This window comes from Astatotilapia calliptera, chromosome 14 (assembly GCF_964374335.1).
Source record: "Astatotilapia calliptera chromosome 14, fAstCal68.1, whole genome shotgun sequence".
Taxonomy (NCBI): domain Eukaryota; kingdom Metazoa; phylum Chordata; class Actinopteri; order Cichliformes; family Cichlidae; genus Astatotilapia; species Astatotilapia calliptera.
This window is the reverse complement of record NC_137435.1, coordinates 1,197,501-1,214,022: the sequence shown is the minus strand read 5'-3', so window position 1 is coordinate 1,214,022 and position 16,522 is coordinate 1,197,501. Positions and strand designations below refer to the sequence as shown.

At 45.6% G+C, this 16,522-nt stretch overlaps 2 protein-coding genes and 1 long non-coding RNA gene across 9 annotated transcripts in view; 2 read left to right on the top strand and 1 right to left on the bottom strand.

Moving 5' to 3' along the window:
- Nucleotides 1-303: 303 nt before the first annotated feature.
- On the bottom strand, nucleotides 304-3,053 carry LOC145420195 (uncharacterized). 2 transcript variants are annotated; one of them, XR_013901496.1, is made up of 2 exons: nucleotides 2,099-3,053; nucleotides 304-1,379 (listed from the first exon to the last, which is right to left on the bottom strand). It is a non-coding gene; the product is annotated as an uncharacterized LOC145420195 (long non-coding RNA). The 2 variants fall into 2 exon arrangements; XR_013901495.1 differs by having other exon boundaries at nucleotides 304-718; nucleotides 2,099-2,819.
- Nucleotides 2,111-12,111, top strand: eif4h (eukaryotic translation initiation factor 4h). Of its 3 annotated transcripts, none has more exons than XM_080289170.1 (8): nucleotides 2,111-2,244; nucleotides 6,123-6,310; nucleotides 6,393-6,457; nucleotides 6,539-6,635; nucleotides 7,610-7,690; nucleotides 8,163-8,309; nucleotides 8,860-8,975; nucleotides 11,668-12,111. In XM_080289170.1, exons 1-8 carry the CDS (start codon nucleotides 2,180-2,182, stop codon nucleotides 11,671-11,673), a joined length of 765 nt encoding a protein of 254 aa, XP_080145296.1. In that variant the 5' UTR covers nucleotides 2,111-2,179; the 3' UTR covers nucleotides 11,674-12,111. The 3 variants fall into 3 exon arrangements, with proteins under 3 accessions (XP_080145296.1, XP_026047682.1, XP_026047685.1); XM_026191897.2 differs by having other exon boundaries at nucleotides 7,610-7,717; XM_026191900.2 differs by lacking the exon at nucleotides 7,610-7,690.
- A 729-nt stretch (nucleotides 12,112-12,840) lies between these two features.
- rffl (ring finger and FYVE-like domain containing E3 ubiquitin protein ligase) overlaps nucleotides 12,841-16,522 on the top strand; it is an 11,758-nt gene continuing 8,076 nt past the window's right edge. The window contains exons 1-2 of one of the 4 annotated variants that reach the window (XM_026191894.2): nucleotides 12,841-13,018; nucleotides 16,176-16,354. In XM_026191894.2, the coding sequence (XP_026047679.1) occupies nucleotides 16,178-16,354 (177 nt within the window). In that variant the 5' untranslated portion in view covers nucleotides 12,841-13,018; nucleotides 16,176-16,177. Of the gene's footprint in view, nucleotides 13,019-13,305; nucleotides 13,420-13,580; nucleotides 13,805-13,910; nucleotides 14,068-16,175; nucleotides 16,355-16,522 lie in introns of those variants that run through there. The other 3 variants (XM_026191896.2, XM_026191893.2, XM_026191895.2) reach the window with 3 other exon arrangements.

Here is a 16,522-nt window from a genome sequence, read left to right as displayed (position 1 = left end):
TATGTGTATATATTTAAAAAAAAAAAAAAAATTACACATAGCATATAATGTAATTGAGAGGAGGTATTTCTGTAGTCTACTGATACTAGATAGTGGAAAAGGGGTGGGATTAAATAAGCTTATGCTTCTTCCTGCTCCTTTTTGAACATGGACGTTATTTGGAGTTGTGGTTGCTCGTTTTCCTTTTGTTTGCTTTGTTCATTTGTCTCTTTTAATTCTATTTTTTTTATACTTTTTCAACATGTTCAAAATAAAGATTCAATCAATCAATCAATCAGACATTACAATGAGTGGAAAAAGACGTCTGACAACAACTGTAGATGCTTTATTCATATGTTTACTCCAAAAATACAGTATTGCTTATGAACAGAAAGACTTTTGAAAAAAGGTCTCAAAGACCTTGTGTGTTTTATCAGTTTCTGAGACAGAAAAGCATCTGGGCTAACATTTAACATGTGAGGGACAGACATATAGTGGAGCTCTGGTGAGGTGTGGCCACATGATTTAAACGGAGTCAGTGGTGTGATCTAGTGATGTGTCGGTTGTGAACGAAACAGCTCTTAGAGCCGACTCTTTGAAGTGAACAACGCGAGCTGACTCCTTATTGGGAACTGTGGGGTTTTTCCTTCTCTCGCCCTCTCTCGCCCTTTTTTCCGCTTCACTCCGCACACGAGCCTTGTGCTTGCACTGAGCAGAGGGGGGAGGGGCGGTAGTTACACTGGCAGTAGCACAGGAACAGAGCGGGAGGGAGAGAGAGAAAAAGAGAGGCAGGGACAACAACATTACAAAGGTATAGTAATCATACACAACTATTTTCAGTTGCAGATGATAAAGGATTCAGAAAGTTTATTCATGCAGCTCCATATGACAGAGAATGTGCATCTTCTTTTTGTTTTCATATTTTCATTTATATTTAATTGTGTTGTGGTTTGCAGTGTTTTGTGTTGTTTCACTTTAAATTTGTTTAAAAGGAAAAGGCTGAAATATTAAATAGTTAAAAGTTGAAAAGTAAATAATTGTTTTTTGTATTATATAATTAATTTATGGTACGGTGGTTAGCACTGTTGCTGCACAGCAAGAAGGTCCTGAGGTCAATTCCACCATCAGGCCGGGGTCTTTCTGTGTGGAGTTTGCATGTTCTCCCCCCGTGTTTGCGTGGGTTCCCTCCGGGTACTCCGGCTTCCTCCCACTGTCCAAAGACATGCAGCTTGTGGGGATAGGTTAATTGGATAATCCAAATTGCCACTAGGTGTGAATGTGAGTGTGAATGGTTGTCTGTCCCTGTGTGTTGGCCCTGCGACAGACTGGCGACCTGTCCAGGGTGGACCCTGCCTCTCGCCCTATAACAGCTGGGATAGGCTCCAGCGCCCCCCGCGACCCTGAAAAGGATAAGCGGAAGCGAATGGATGGATGGATAATTAATTTATTACATTTTGTGTGGAGTGAATGAATAAAAGTATATTTACGGTGGCACCTAGAGACAAAGCACGTACAAACTCCAAAACATGTACAAGACACAACAGAAGTGCTTCAGGGTGCTTTTGTTACCTAGTGGCTACACAAGCCAGGAAGTACCAACAACTGGATTTGGTGTGTGGTAGTAACGGGTAAATTTAGGTGATCTAGGTAGCTCTGTTTTGGAAGTTCAGTTAACTCTAGAAATGTGTTTAGGACTTTGCTTGTGCTTTTATATTTATAAATAAACATATATTAAAAAACATGTTTGTTTTTTTTCCATTAGTAATTCCTTTTGGGCATAATTTTATATTGTTGTTGATAATAAATTAATTAAAGCAACAAAACAACCTGAAGAGCTGGTTGGGAGCCGAAAGAGCCGGTTCCCTAAAAAAAGCCGGAATTCCCATCACTAGTGCGATCCAAAGGCAACAACGGGCCAAACATTTATTGGCTTCAGGATTATGACATTTTAACAACTGTTACTATTGTTTACTTTGTATTTATTTTAACAATTCCATATAGTTTCGTGTGTTTTTCACGTTCGTGCTGTGTTTTCATTGCTTATATTATAAATATTTCTTTTCAAACTGAATTAAAAAAAAACATAATTAATAAAAAAGAAGTTAGTGTGTGATATTACCGGTCAGGCGCTCTGCGGGCAGCTAAACCCGCTGTGTGTGTGACGTGTAGGACCTCCTCCTCCAACACACAAGCAGCAGTAATGGCGGACTACGACAACTACGATGAACGGGACCGGGCCTACGGCAGCTTCGGCGGCGGCCGAGGGTGAGTTTCCGCCGTGCACGGCAGCTTTGTTGTGTCCCCGAAGAGCAAACTCGACCGGACCGTCGCCGTGTTTCCCGCTGCTGTCCGCCCCGAGTCAGGGGAGCAGGCTGTGTAGGCCCCGAAGCTCGACACGCCCCGCGGTTACTGAACAGGCCGAGCAGGCATGAGGGTATCCCGGAGATATCAGCCGGGAAACACCGCGGTCTCGTAGCTGACATGCTAACAGTTAGCAAGCGGCTAGCTAGATGTAGACAGTAAGAACAGGCTCTCCAGTGTAGCGTGGATCGTCCCGCAGCTTGGCGGTACAGATACCCACTCAGCGCGTGTGGCTTTGAGGCGGTGGAGGCGAGTGGTGGGGAAGGAGGCCGCAGCAGGTTTAGGTGGAGGTGGAGGCGGTGGCGGAGCTGCAGGCTGCCCGCATGGCTGCATCATGTGTCCCCTGCTGCACATCCATCCACGTCGCAGTCAGCGCTGAGGGTGGGAGTCGGTTAGAGCCGGTAGATGCGCTTACCGTCAGGTTAGCGGCTGTTTTACGCTCTGTGGCACTGCGTGTTGTTATCTGATTGCTGATAAACGATTTTTTTTAAAAAAAGTGATTTTTTTTTTCCTGGAGGGAGGGGGCTTCAGGATGTCTGCAGCACACAAAGCTTTAACATCAGTACAGGCAGGAGTCACCTGTGAGAAGATCGGACTGATGTTCTCTCCTTTATCACAGACTTAATGAACGAATTAATAGAAAACAGGGTTTTTTTGCCGAAAGTTTGCTGAGATTAATTTTTGGTCGATTAATTGATTCAGCAATTAATCTTTTTTTCTGTTTCTTCGGGAGCACCAAACCAAATTTTAATCAAAGTTTAGAGAATGATGAAGAGTTAAAGGGCTGCTTTTCTTCATCAGTTGTTCTGTCAGGAGCTGAATCTGATGAGAGGGGATAAACGTTGGGGCTGAACATGGGGCCTGAAGTCTATATTTTAGGAGTGGAGGGAATTCCCCTCATTGCATGCTTCCATTGGAGCAGGGTGGGCTGTAGAGTTTGAAGGAGTCTGGGCTGATTGAGTGGCTGAGCCCTGCAAAGACAATACATAAAACAGAAACCAGACTAAACTGTGTGAAGGTAATGTCTGGTAAATCAAACTGTGCTAACTTCTGCTTGAGCATCTTCTCAGAGCACTGAGGTCCATGTCGGCACATGTTGAAGCCTGTCTGTGTTTGAAACAGTGGGGGGCGCTGTAGTCCTGCAGGGAGGGAGCAGAGCTCCAGATGTTGTCTTGATTGTTCTTCTAGTCACTCTGCACCGCTGTCCTGAACGTTATTGGACCTCTGTTTGTGGGGATTTCTTGCAATATAAGTGAAAAATTTATGTATAACTCTTTTTAAGATGATCTCCTGATGGCTCCAAAATGAGGCAGAGCAGACTGTGATTGCATGAAGCTTTGTTTGAGGGTGCTAGACGGCTGATTTCAGATCTGAATCCAGACTGTTGCTTCAAGAGTTTAGCAGCTGGCTCCATGTCAGTAGGTCAGAATTTTACTGGTTCGTAAAGAAGCTCAACATAATCTATAAGAACCAAACATCTATTAATAGATTTGTTGTTTATAATAAGTCTGTGTCTGTGAAAACGAGTCCCAGTTTCCCAGATATCCCATTTATTTTAAAGCCAAAGCTAGTGGAAGGTGTGGAGTTCTGCATGCGACTGGCATTCCTGCTACAGGGAGATGCTGCTGCTGGCAGCCTGTAACAAAGCCTCCAACAAGTCAGTTAAAGCTTCATCAGTTTCTCTGCTGTTACTGTGTTTAAGAAGAAAAGGTGGTGTGTGGGAGCAGCACAAATTTTTGCTTCAGTTTAAACGACTCCTGCAGGCAGTTTGAGGTAACACTTTTGACGTGTGAATGTGGAAACACTGTGAGAAAACTGCTCCTCGGTGAGGGTCTGTTTCAGCTTCACAGGGGAACCCTGTCTGAAATCCTTTATTACTGGCCAAAGGTCGTCAGGTCATCGCTCATGTTGAGGGATTTTTGTGGTGGCTGCATAGTATAAAGTGTTGCAGCACTCAGTTTGAAGTTGCTGTGTTAGGACGAGTGCTGGAGGCTGAGAGTGGGCCTGTGGGGGTGGGCGGTCCATCTATGGTCAGGCCAAACAGTCTGAGAAAGCCTCAGTTTGATCAAACCACAACACAGTGCCGGTACTTTTCCTTTGCCAGCATGTTTTATATGCAACACCTGATTTTAGCTGCGCGTTTGTATCATAGCAACAACAACCGGTCAGCGATGGATGCAAATCAACTCCAAATAGCAGCGAGCAGGAGCCAAGCTGGCTGACTTTGTTCATGTAGAGCAGGCTGACGCGCTGCTCAGCTCCTACATTTTAACCCCAAACTGCATGGCCGAAGCTCCTCTGGCTGTGTTCCTGCTTCATCAGACCTCCATCAGTGATCCAGGAGCAGGTGGAGCAGCACACAGCAGAGCGATAACCAAGTGGCTCAGAGTTTTGAGTCCGGTTTGTAGTTTATAATTGTTTCAAAGTTTGAGCAGCTACAGAGGGTTAAACCAGCTGCTCTGAAACGCAGATCTACACTGACGGGTGCACGGCAGCATGTCAAGCAGATGGAAAAAACGTCTTTTTACCTGATAAGAACAACAGGACACAGATTTACTGGCATCGTAAACACACCACTCCCAACCTTCAAAGCGTCATAAATTCCAATTATGATTATTTATTTATTTTTGTTGTTCAGTTGGTGGAAATTTGCAGATTTACCCGTTATAATGATAAGTTAGAGCAATAATTCCTATAAATGGATATAAAACTAGAGATGTGCACTTACGTATCACACATTCAACATCTCCCAGACCGCTGTTTGCTTCCACTAACGGGTTTGCAGAAATCACAAAAACCGCTCCAGACGCACGATTTGTGATCTGATCAGCTGTTCTTTGCACTTCCTATGTTGGAGCATACGTCATAACCTTGTGAGCATCAACTATTGTGTGGTTTCAGTGTGCCTTTAGCTGTGAAAACAGGAAGTGATGTCATTTTTGCAGGAACTGTAGTTTTTTTCCTCCTCCAAAGCCTGTCAAAGCTGGAATACTGGAAACGGTTTATTTTGATGCTTTGTTTGTCATTTTGCTCCAGTTTATAAAAATGAGTCTCACAAATGAAATTCTGAAGACTCAAAATACATTTCCTGTGGTTGGAAACTATTGTGTGCAACTTTTCTTTCTTACAATTTTGATATTTCTTATTGGCTTATTCCGCTTATTAAATGATGTATGTAATTACTGTGGACATTTTACAGACAAATTATTAAAGTTTGACATATAAGGGTTGTACTGATGCATAGCAACTTGAAATGTTTAAAAAAACTCATGTAAAATGTAAAGTTTAGCTCTGGCAGATTGTGAGATTATTTCTGATCGTTCATCAAACTACAGCATTTGGATATCAGCTGATGGTTTTTCCTTTCAGACAGATTTCCAACATTCGTTATGTGTAGTAATTTATTTACTTGTTTGTCTCTTTTTTTAAATCTTCATTTATTGATCATTTTCATTAATAAGATCGACAGAGAGCCAGTATCGTCCAACAGCATCGTCTGATTGGTCAGGCTCTCATTCCGTTTCACAAAACGGCCGTGAACGAGCGACCGAGCTCATAAAGTCATTGGGAACGCATCACGGGGCCGATTGCAGCTTTTAGGTCTTTCTGTCCCCGCCATTTCCTGTTTAGACTCCAAAGCGAGCACTCCCAGTTTGGAAGACCAGTGAGCTTAATGTGTGGAGAGTTGTTGTCTTTAACTCTGGTCCAGTCTGACCTCTACATCCCACAATCCTCTTTACTTGTGTCCCTGTCTCACGATCCTCTGTCCCCCCTCCCATCAGGCCCCGTGGCGGCAGCGGTTCCGGAGGCCCCAGGAAGCAGAAGGAGCTGCCGACAGAGCCTCCGTTCACGGCGTACGTGGGAAACCTGCCGTTCAACACGGTGCAGGGAGACATCGACATCATCTTCAAAGAGCTCAACATCCGCAGCGTCCGATTGGTCAGAGACAAAGAGACAGACAAGTTCAAAGGTTCGGAGGGGGTGTGGGTGTCGGGGATGATGAAGTTTGCCTCGGGTGAAACTTCCTGTCTGACTGTTTGCGTCTCTTTCAGGTTTTTGTTATGTTGAATTTGATGATTTGGAATCTCTAAAAGAAGCTTTGACATACGACGGCGCCGTGAGTATCTGATTTAATAAACCCGACGTTTTCTGGTTGTGCCACGCTGCTGTCTTGTCTGACAGGAACTCTGACCTGCAGTTATTAGGTGAAAGGTCACTGAGGGTGGACATCGCAGAGGGACGAAGACAAGAACGAGGAGCGGGCGGCTTTGGCTTCAGGAAAGACGACGGCAGAGGTACGAGCAGAGAAGAAGAGTGCTAACGTGGTAGGAAGGTTTCCAGGCTGGAGTTAGATCCCAGAGAAAATCAGGCGTGCGTTTCGAAACGGGAAAGCTCTGAGGTGCTCCTCAGTGACCTGGAGCAGAAGACGGCTAAAATAGTTTTCACCAAATTCTTTACCAAAACATTTTTCTGCAGCTGAGTTGCCCATAAATCATCAGTGTTCTGCTAGTCTGTGCTGATTGGTCAGTTAAGGACGCAGGACAGGGCATCCCTGCTCGACGGCGCCCGTACCCAAATGATAGCTCCAGCAGACGTTAGTAGAAGCTTCAAGTGTTTGTTGGCGCTTTATGAATAAAGTTGAACATTTTAACCAATGGGAGGCGGGGCCTGCTCGCGATACGCCCCAAACTGTAATGTATCAGGGAGGTCACGTGGTGCTGGGACCTCCCTGATACAAGAAGACCTCCTGGCTCCTGTTCCTAACCATGTTTCCTTGATCAAGGCCAAGAAAAGGTGATTAGGATAAGTGATGAGGGCTTAGGAAAAGAGGGGAGAGGTCCTGACACGTGCTGGAGGCGGGCGCCGGTTGAATCTGATTCAGATTTAAGTCCAGCCTTCAAGGAAACGCAGACGAAGCATGTTTGATGTTGCCCTGTGACTCTGAGGAGGACTCTTCATCTTTCATGCTTCATTTCTTCATCCTCACCTCCACAGACACCTCCCCTTTTCCTTTCACCTCCCTGCTGTTCGTAGTCACCTGCAGGTAGGTGGAGGCCACCTGACGTCTCCTCCTGCTGACCTTTCACCTTCTTCAGTGTTCAGAGTGCTGCTGCTTCTCTCTAACTCCGATTGGCTCATGGACCACTAACAAGCTTCGCCTCTCTAGTGTAGCCCCTCCCAGCAGGAGGTGCTGCCACCTCCTCTGTTTTCTTTCCTCTCCCCCCCCCCCCTCCCCCCTCAGTGTTAAACTGCCCCGTGTCCTCTGCAGGACGAGGAGGCTCTCGAGGCGCTCCCAGAGGAGGAGGAGGAGGACGCGACTCCCGTGAGGACTTCGACCAGCCAGGAGGAGGTGCGGTCAAAGAGTTCAGCAGCTCAGGTTGGACAGCATCGCGTTCCAGCGGCCAATCAGGGCACTGCCAGCTGGGTTCTAGCCAATGGGACGGCAGGAAAATTTCCTCGGCCTCCAAACTTTTTTAAAGCAGTAAAACTAATCAAAGTAATATTTAGACGGCAGACGTGCACTGCTCTCTGTTTACATATATGATGTGAGGCCATATTCTGATTATTGCTCTGGTGGTGAGGCATGATTGACCAGCAAGGGAGACTAACGTTAGAGGCTAACACACCAAACAGGAAGTGGTAACTAGTGTCTGGCTCCGCCTCCTGAAGCTGCTGGACACACCCTGTTTTTCCCCCATCATGCCCTTCACCTCAACCATCTCATATTCATTTCCAGGTCTGGACTCTTTCAGGGCGCCTGTGGCCGTCTATCTGAACACTCACCTGTGTGCGCGTCTGTCTGCTCACCTGTCTCTCTGCAGGTTTTAGAGATGATGACTACATGGGGGGGCGGAGTCGAGGCGGTGGCAGTCGCCCTAGTGACAGAAGGGGTGGAGGTGCAGGGATGGGTCGCTACAGAGACGGACCCCCACGCGGAGGAACGACAGACTTCAGGGAACCGTCTGAAGGTGACATGACTTCCTGCTTTGTTTTTTTTCAGCAACGCTCTGACACAGGTGGATTAGGTTTGGTAAAATATGGCAGCGCTGTATCAGCAGTGACTGTGACACTGATAATACATAGAAAACAATTAGCCAGGTGCTAACAGGTGTGTACGTCTTAGGACCCGCCTGTCGCACAAATCCAGGAAGAGGAAGGATAGCAGAGAGAGTAGGAAGGGTCATCGCAGTATCAGAATCCTGAGCGGATGATCGTCCGATTAGCCAGTGAGGCATACACCTGACACGCTGAGCTGAGAACACAGCAGCGTGACATCAGCACAGCATGTGCACATACCTGTGTTTCTAGAGGCTCCCCCTGGTGGCCTGCTTTGCTTCCTCCTGGTGTCCCACACAGGGGTTAGAAAGAAGAGTGTTTCCTGCTTGTTATAGAAATGCTTCTCTGGAAAAAAGCCCCCAGTTGAGATTTTTCCTGACTGGAAGTAAAATGTCTGTTGATTTAAAAACAGGAAGTTCCCCCGGCGTGCACTGACTGTCTGTTGTTATGTGTCTGTTGCAGAGGAGCGTGCACAGCGGCCTCGGCTGCAGCTGAAGCCTCGGACCGTCTCTGAGCCGCTCAACCAGGTCGCCAACCCCAACTCCGCCATCTTTGGCGGAGCGAAGCCGCGAGAGGAGGTGATATCAAAAGAAAAACCATAAGAGACTGAAGGCCGCACGGCCGTAGGGAGGGGGCGGGGGAGAGGGAGGTTAGGGGGGCGAGAGCGAACTTTAACCAAGAAACGCCAAACGGGGTGATTTAGACGCCACAGTTAGTCCTTCCTGACAGACGGCCAGCTAGCGAGCGAGCGAGCGGACGCTGCCCTCCTCCTCTTCTTCTTCTTCTTCCTGTTTGAGTTCAGTTTGAGCAGAATATTTATTCTTAGTGGGAATAAAGACGAATCGCACTCTGACACTCTGATCAGTAATAAACCTGTAAACACAACACGGCGAGCAGCTCGTCAATGCATGTTCCGTCTTTGGGTTTCTCTGCCCCGCCCCCTCACCGCCACCTCCGCTTTCTGTGATGTCATACCTGCTTTGTCCTGTAGCCCCGCCCCATCCTCTTCTGGGTCAACGGTTGCCCACATTTACTCCAACAGAAAGAAGCTCGGAGGTTAAACCTGTAAAGTCTTTTAGTGTTTCTTTTTTGTATTTTATAGTTGTTGAACTACAGCCCTGCCCCCTCACTCTGATTGGTTGAAAATGTCCCCCACTTTAGTTGTTTTGTTGTTTTAATCTTTGGTGTCTTTTGTTGATTTGGTTAGCGTTACAGCAGCTTGTCGTCCTGGGTGGGTGGGGTTTAATGCCTGGCTCTCAGCAAGCTCCGCCCACTCAGGTGTCCACAGCAGACCCAGTTGATGAAATAAGTAAACTGCTAAAAAGCTTTAGACTTCTGTTCCCATGATGCTCTGCTAGCACAGACAGGTGCTGCATTCACTGTCTGCAGAATTTTACATGAAAAATCAAAAAACGGTGCATTCAGGTGCAGGAGACAGCTCCTCGGGAATCATTAAATCCTACTAGTTTTCCTGATTTATGACTGTGGAAGAACAGACCCTGAATGCAGCACAGTTTGAAAAGGCTCTGATTGGCTGTGTTCTGTCGGGTTTGCAGCGATGTGGCAGTGTCCTGTCCAATCAGCTTTAACAATGCCTCCCACACTGAACACACAGAAGGGAATCTTTTCTGATTGGTCTGTTGATCCACACTGAAAACTTTTATATATATTTTTTAATTTAATTGTATCTATTTTTTTTCTTCTTCTTTTTTTCTTTTAGCTCTTCCCATTTGATTTTTAACTTTTCCTGAAACATTAGCTCTGAGTCACCGTTCGCCTTATTATGAGTTGAATGATTATGAACTGTTCTCTCAGGAACTGCGTCATATTTTTGTAGGAAACAAAATCTACCAGCTTTTATTTAATGTTGGTGAAAATGTTAAGGAAATGTTGTAAGAGAAGTTTGACCACCAACAGCAATGACAGCAGAAATAAGTGAAGACATTGAGCCCGGTCTCTATTGATTCTGTCTCCGTTTGTTTGGTTTACAGGTTTTTACAGGCTCACTGAGACTAAATGTGTAGGCGTATTCTCAAACTTCATAAACTATCCGGTCGTTAAGTCTGACGTCACTAGCCGTGTCTGGGTCTAAACTCCGCTGCAGGTCCATATATCAAACATCACTATGGCATTACTGAGTTGAAAAACTGTCTAAAGTCTTTCATCTTTAATAAAATGATCAGCGTTCTGCTCTACCAGGTGTAACAATTGAGTTTAACATCCAGGCATCCATGAAAACGGAATTTATGACATTTAACGGAGTTAGAAGTTAGCAGGGAGTTAGCTCGCTAGCTTCTATCTAAATACAATATAGCATGTCCTGACTGCGGGGTTTTGGAAACAAATTAAAACGTACAGCTCTGTTATCACTTCCAGCATAAATGAAGACAGAAAACTAAACAGCAGTGACGTTTGTAGGGTTACTGAAGTTGGGCTAGCTGGTATATAATGATGTGCTACGTGACCGCTAGCGACACAGCTATGTTAGCATAATATAAACAAGCTAACTTTTTTTCCACTGGATAAAAGTTAGCGTGAGTGTTCTCGGTGGTCAGGAACAAATGTAATCGCATGGCAGGATGCTGTAAAAGGACCAAACTTCAGCCAGGAGAACAACTGAGATAATCCATCCACAATACGAGGTTAGTCATTCATATACTGCTGCATGGGCTGGGCTGTAGTTACATCCTAAGGTTTTAAAAACTGAGCTTAAATAAATGATTAGCGGTAATAAAAGCCGAGGGAGGTCAACAGTGATCACTGACTGTTTTAGGAGCTTTTTGAGATTAAATAGAAGAAAATACATAACATTAAACATGTTAACAACACAAAAGCCATATTAAACGCAGACTACTTTAGACCCGGAAGTAGGATTCGTCACGTCATCACTTAACGACCGGATATGTGCAGAACTGTTACTGCTTTAATGTCGTCAGGTGGTCCCATGTGCTCTGAAGTTTCCTGTTCAGGCCCACCACCCTCCAAAATCTGTGAGAAGCTCAGTTAGTCTCTGTACTTTGTAAAAGATGATGGCAGCGCTGTCGTACTCGCACTCAGCGAGGTTAAATCACTTGACGGCAGCTAAAGCAGTGAAAATGTTCTGGACTCTGAACGGTCCCTCGAATCCAGGCAGACGATTTTCATTCATAAAAATCAGGGAGGACAAAATAAGTTCAAAGTGTTTTTCTTAACTTTTATTTTTCCCTTCCTTTGCTCCCCTTTTTCATCTCTTCCTTCTTTTTTTCTCCTTCCATCTGTCTTTGATTACAGCACTGAGTCATTTAAAGCCGCCACCACAGATCCCAACCAGACGGTGGCGCTAGCACGCCGCATTGCCGACAGAACAGAAGAAACCGAAAGCTTTTTTTTTTTTTTTCTTTTCTTTTTTTTGTGCTGTTTGGTGGTTTCAGTGTGGGTCAGACGCCAGCGTCCACCGATAAATTGTTGTAAAGTTGATTGTGTACAATAAAGATGGGGCTTTGGTCTGGAACCTGTAACTTCTGTGTGTTTCTCTGTGGCCCGACAGGAAACTGGCTGTAAACCCGGCCCAGGTGAAAGCTTTCAGGTGTGGGTCTGCGTCGCTTTGACATCATGTGGTTTTTTTTTTTTGTTTTTCTTGGAGGTAAAATGCAGAAACGTTTCTGAATAAACAACTGTTAGAACTTTCCTTTCCTTGAGTTTATGGCAATAAAACTGTCTTCATCTTTGTCCTCATACCAACCCGAATGTGTTTAATTTCAGGGTGGGGGAGGCGGGGCATTGATTCCTCATTACATTTTTATTTTTCTTCCAAATGAAAGAAGAATAAAGAATAAAGCTCGTTCTGTTCTGCCTCTGTATGTCTGTGTCGCTCCGACGAGCAGCTCCTGCTGCGGTGACCGGCGTTAATGTTAAACATGACCACAGTCTACAACTTCATCAGGTACACCTCTCCAGCAGCTGGTTGGAGCTCCTTCAGTCGTTGCTCAGAGGTGACATCATCACACACCTGCTGGAGGTGGTTCCGGAGATGCTGCAGGACCTTGCTGAGGGTCTTGGTGGATGTGGGAGGGCTCTTAGAAAGTTTGTTCAACATCTAAAGCAGTTTCACGCATTTCTAAAGGTATCCTGACTTCAGCTGTTTCATTTACAGTCTGGTCACCTGGGACAAACTGAACTCGCTGGACAGGCTTAGAAAGCCGGAAGGTCTCGGTACTATAACTGGACGTCAGCATGAAGTGGCAGGTTGGCTCTGAGAGTAAAGGGTTTGTTCCGGGAGCTCAGGGGCCTCGCTGAGCCAGCAGCGCTCCTATTTCTGTTCATGTCCGCCAGATTGAAGACCGGGACCAATATTGGAACCGCTGACATCAGTGAGGGGCTACTGCAAGGAACTCACCGATGTTGGTCCACAGGTTCTGATCAGTCGGGCTTCAGCTTCCACTACATTAATAACCGGTTCTCTCCCAAACCCAGCAGCAGGCTGCTGAGAAACAGCCTTCAGCTCAATTTAATTTATGCATGCATGTAGCACCAAACCACAGCTACAGTTGCCTCTGGGCCCTTCATATTATAAAGTAAAGACTACAACAGTACAGAGAATCCCCAACGATCTCACGACTTGAGTAAGCACTTGGCAACAGCGGTAAGGAAAAACCCGTTTGAATCAGAAGTTAAACGTGCAGGTAAAAAGAAGGGGAGCAGGCTTTCTCATACATGATGTATGTATCTGTAACCAGGCAGAATAAACTCAATCACTCATTAAACCGGTGGTTCAGTTCTGACCTGTAACATGTATTTTGCTGTTGTGGGGTAAAGGGGCGGGGCTGAGAAAATACAGGTGTGCTTTAAATGAGTTTCTCCAGGTTTCATTCACCTGTGTGTCTACTGTTCATTCAGTTTGAGTTTGACATCGACTCCTTATTGTGGTAGATGTGTGTATTTTATGACACTCACACCATCCTAAACGCATTTGGAATTATTTCCTTTAAACTCAGTAATCCAGTCAAACTGAGCGCCACCTGTGGGCGGGGCCTGTTAGCACAGGTAATCATCCAAGTCTGAGGGTAATCGATCAGGTTACACTTAAATAAAGTTCTCGAAAAAATAAAAGTTCAAAAACGGTTTCTGCTATTATAAATAAGTCAAAGTTGTAATTCACTTAAGTACAAATGCTGGCGTCCTCCGGTGTGTGCGTGCGTGTGCGCGCGTGCGTGTGCGCGCGTGCGTGCGTCCGAAGTCTTCCTGGTTGGCTGTGTTGTTGTCTCAGCCCTCGCAGTGTCTCTGTGCTCCTGTTATTCCTTCACTTCCTCCTTCAGGTCGTCGTCATGTTGTTTAACTAACTAGCAGCTGCTGGTTAGTGTTTCTTAACTACCATCAACTTGTCCGGGAGTTAGCTATCTGCTAGCTCTAGCAACCCTGTCATCAACAGGTAAGACGCCTCATTACGTCGGTAACCGACCCGGCTATTTGTCAGTTAACCCGTAAAGTGAGACAGTTAACCCGGTCTAAGTGTCCGAGCTACTGTCGTCTGTCCTGCTCTGAGTTTCTTTGAGTCTTTGCTCTTTTCAAACTTCTTTAACCAGCCTAGCGTTAGCATAGTTTTTAGCCTCCTAGCAGCAGAGGGTACTTCCCGGACTTAACATGCCGGATTCCGTTAACAAACCGTCGGATTTAAAGTCCCGTGAGTTACCGGTAAGTGTATAATCATCTCTGAACAAAGTAATTCGGACTTCACGCCACTTATATGGAGACGTTTTCTCATTCGGCTCTCAGTTATAATTAAACAATGCTCATTTAAATGACACGCCAGCTTGAATACCGATGAAGTTTAGTCGGAGTCAAGTTGTGTGCCGTGTTGATGATTTATTAAATACGAATCTCGAAACTTTATGAAACATAAAGCCGAATTCATCAGAACATTAGCGGGAATATTTCAACAGTTTTTCCACAGTGTTTTTTTTAACGTCGGCGACAAACGCGACACAAACGTCCATTTTTCTCACGGAATTCGGCTAACTGTCACCTGTGTGCAAAACGAAGTTGTTTTGGCCATTTACAGTGTTTATTTCACGACGACAACAAACCTGTAGCGTAAAATACTGAACTCAGACTTTAATATCAGAAGTTCCAGTAAAATGTGGTCACGTGTCTTTGGATAAAGCGAGATTAAAGCTGTTTGTTATGGAGACAAATATGAGTCATGTTTGTAAAGTAAGAATCCAGTTCTGTGAAACGTGAAGCAGAGTTGATGAGAATAAGAACAGCGAGCAGTTTTTAGTATACAACTTTATTATCGAGCGCTACGCGAAAGAAACATCAGTTTTTCTTATGGAGTCTGGCAAATGGGGAAATTGTTGAAATGACCAGAAACAATCAGTGATTAAAGATAAGGTGACGAAAGCTGTGGAGGGTTGATGAGGGCAGCACTGACAGGTTCAGCTGCTTTATAAAAGCGACTGTTTACAATTTAGGTGAATTTTTAATTTTTCTTTTTGTTTCCAGACGTGACTTTGTGGTTTCACTTCAGTTTTTACTGTTTAAAGTGTTTACTTTCATTTTAGTTCTTCTTTGTCACGTGAAACTTTAAAAATCAAAGTTTTCAAATATTTCACATGATATAGTAGAAATGCCTGAGCAGCAAGCATCTAATCTGAAGTTAGCGTTCAATAACATGCTGAGAATGCAGAGAGAGATCATTGAGTTGGTGAGCTGTGTTGAACTTAGTCACAGCGACTGTCTTAATACCTATTGGATCACCATGGTAACTGATGCTGAGCACAAACTGGACTGGAGCCGGTGAGGTTCAGTGTAACATGCTCAGGTGGGCTGTGGCATTCAAAGCTCGCGCTCGCCGTCACGCCGCCATCAGCCTGATATAGGCAGGATCCACGCTTTCATGCTGTTAGACTGGGGCAGCAGAAACTGAGCTTCAGACCAGGCAGCATTTTTCCATCTTCTATTGTCGTTTAGTGGCTTCAGTTTGTTGTTCACAGCTGGCAGGTGTGGCACCTGCGGGTCAGCGTACTGGGGTTGGTCATTCGAGTTCCTGTTGCCTCGCTCTCAGCTTGAAGCAGACTGTCTATTGTCTCCCAGAGAGCTGCCTCTCACGGGACCTTTTCTCACATTCTCGGTAAACTCAGAGATGGCTGTGTGGGAAACTCCCAGCACATCAGCAGTTTCTGAAACACTCTGATCCATGTGTCTAAATGCACGGAGCTCCTGTCGTGTGATTGGCTGATCAGATACTTGTGTTGAGGAGCGGTTGAAGAGGTGTACGAGCGGCCGTGTATGTTTCGGTACGAGCTCAGTCTGGTCAATCATTTTTGTCTTCCACGCGTCACACTTCATCATTTATCATCTTTATTCATCTCCGTCCCGCTAACACTGTATGTGATTTGAGTAGTGGCGCTTCATCACTGCTCTCGTGTGAGCATGCTCAGAGCCAGAGTGTTTTAACAGGGAAGTTTGATCGCTCCATCGTGATGCGTGCTCTGCAGTTTTCCGTTTTGTCCGTCCAGCGAACAGAGAAAAAGAGAAAACCTGGAAAAGTCGGAGCTGCTCTGTGACACAGACCTGCAACAAGCTACTGATCCTTAGTCAGGATCGTTGTGTGTTTGCATACACACCACACCGCTGTTTGTGTCCCACTGCAGAAGGAAAATGTTCATATAATCGAGCCGAAAAGAGCAAATGAAGCCAAACTGGTTTAAATTAAAGGCTTTTATTGTGAAGGACTCAGAGGAACGTGTTTTTAACTCCATAAACCTGTGTCTTTCTGTGTGTGCGCGTGTGTGTGTCAGCCATGTTTGCGTCCTGCTGTAACTGGCTCTGTATGGACACAGCCAATGCGGATCAGCCCACTCGAAGCGACAGACGTCATCAGTCCTACACCAACTCGGCCTTCACCAGCCAGCCGTCTCCTCCACCTGAACACACCTGTAAGGCCTGCGGGGGGCGGCTCGACACACCTGCCACAAAAGTAAGTGAGTGATTGTTCCAGCCCTGAGCCTGCAGCTGCAGCGAGGTCCTGTGGACATTGTCCACAGGGAGGGGGGGGTCGTCACACTTGTGTTCAAAGGGCTGTTGGAGGTTAAAGTTCTGGATCACGTGACAGATTTTTGGATCCTTGTTAGAGCTGGTTGGTAGG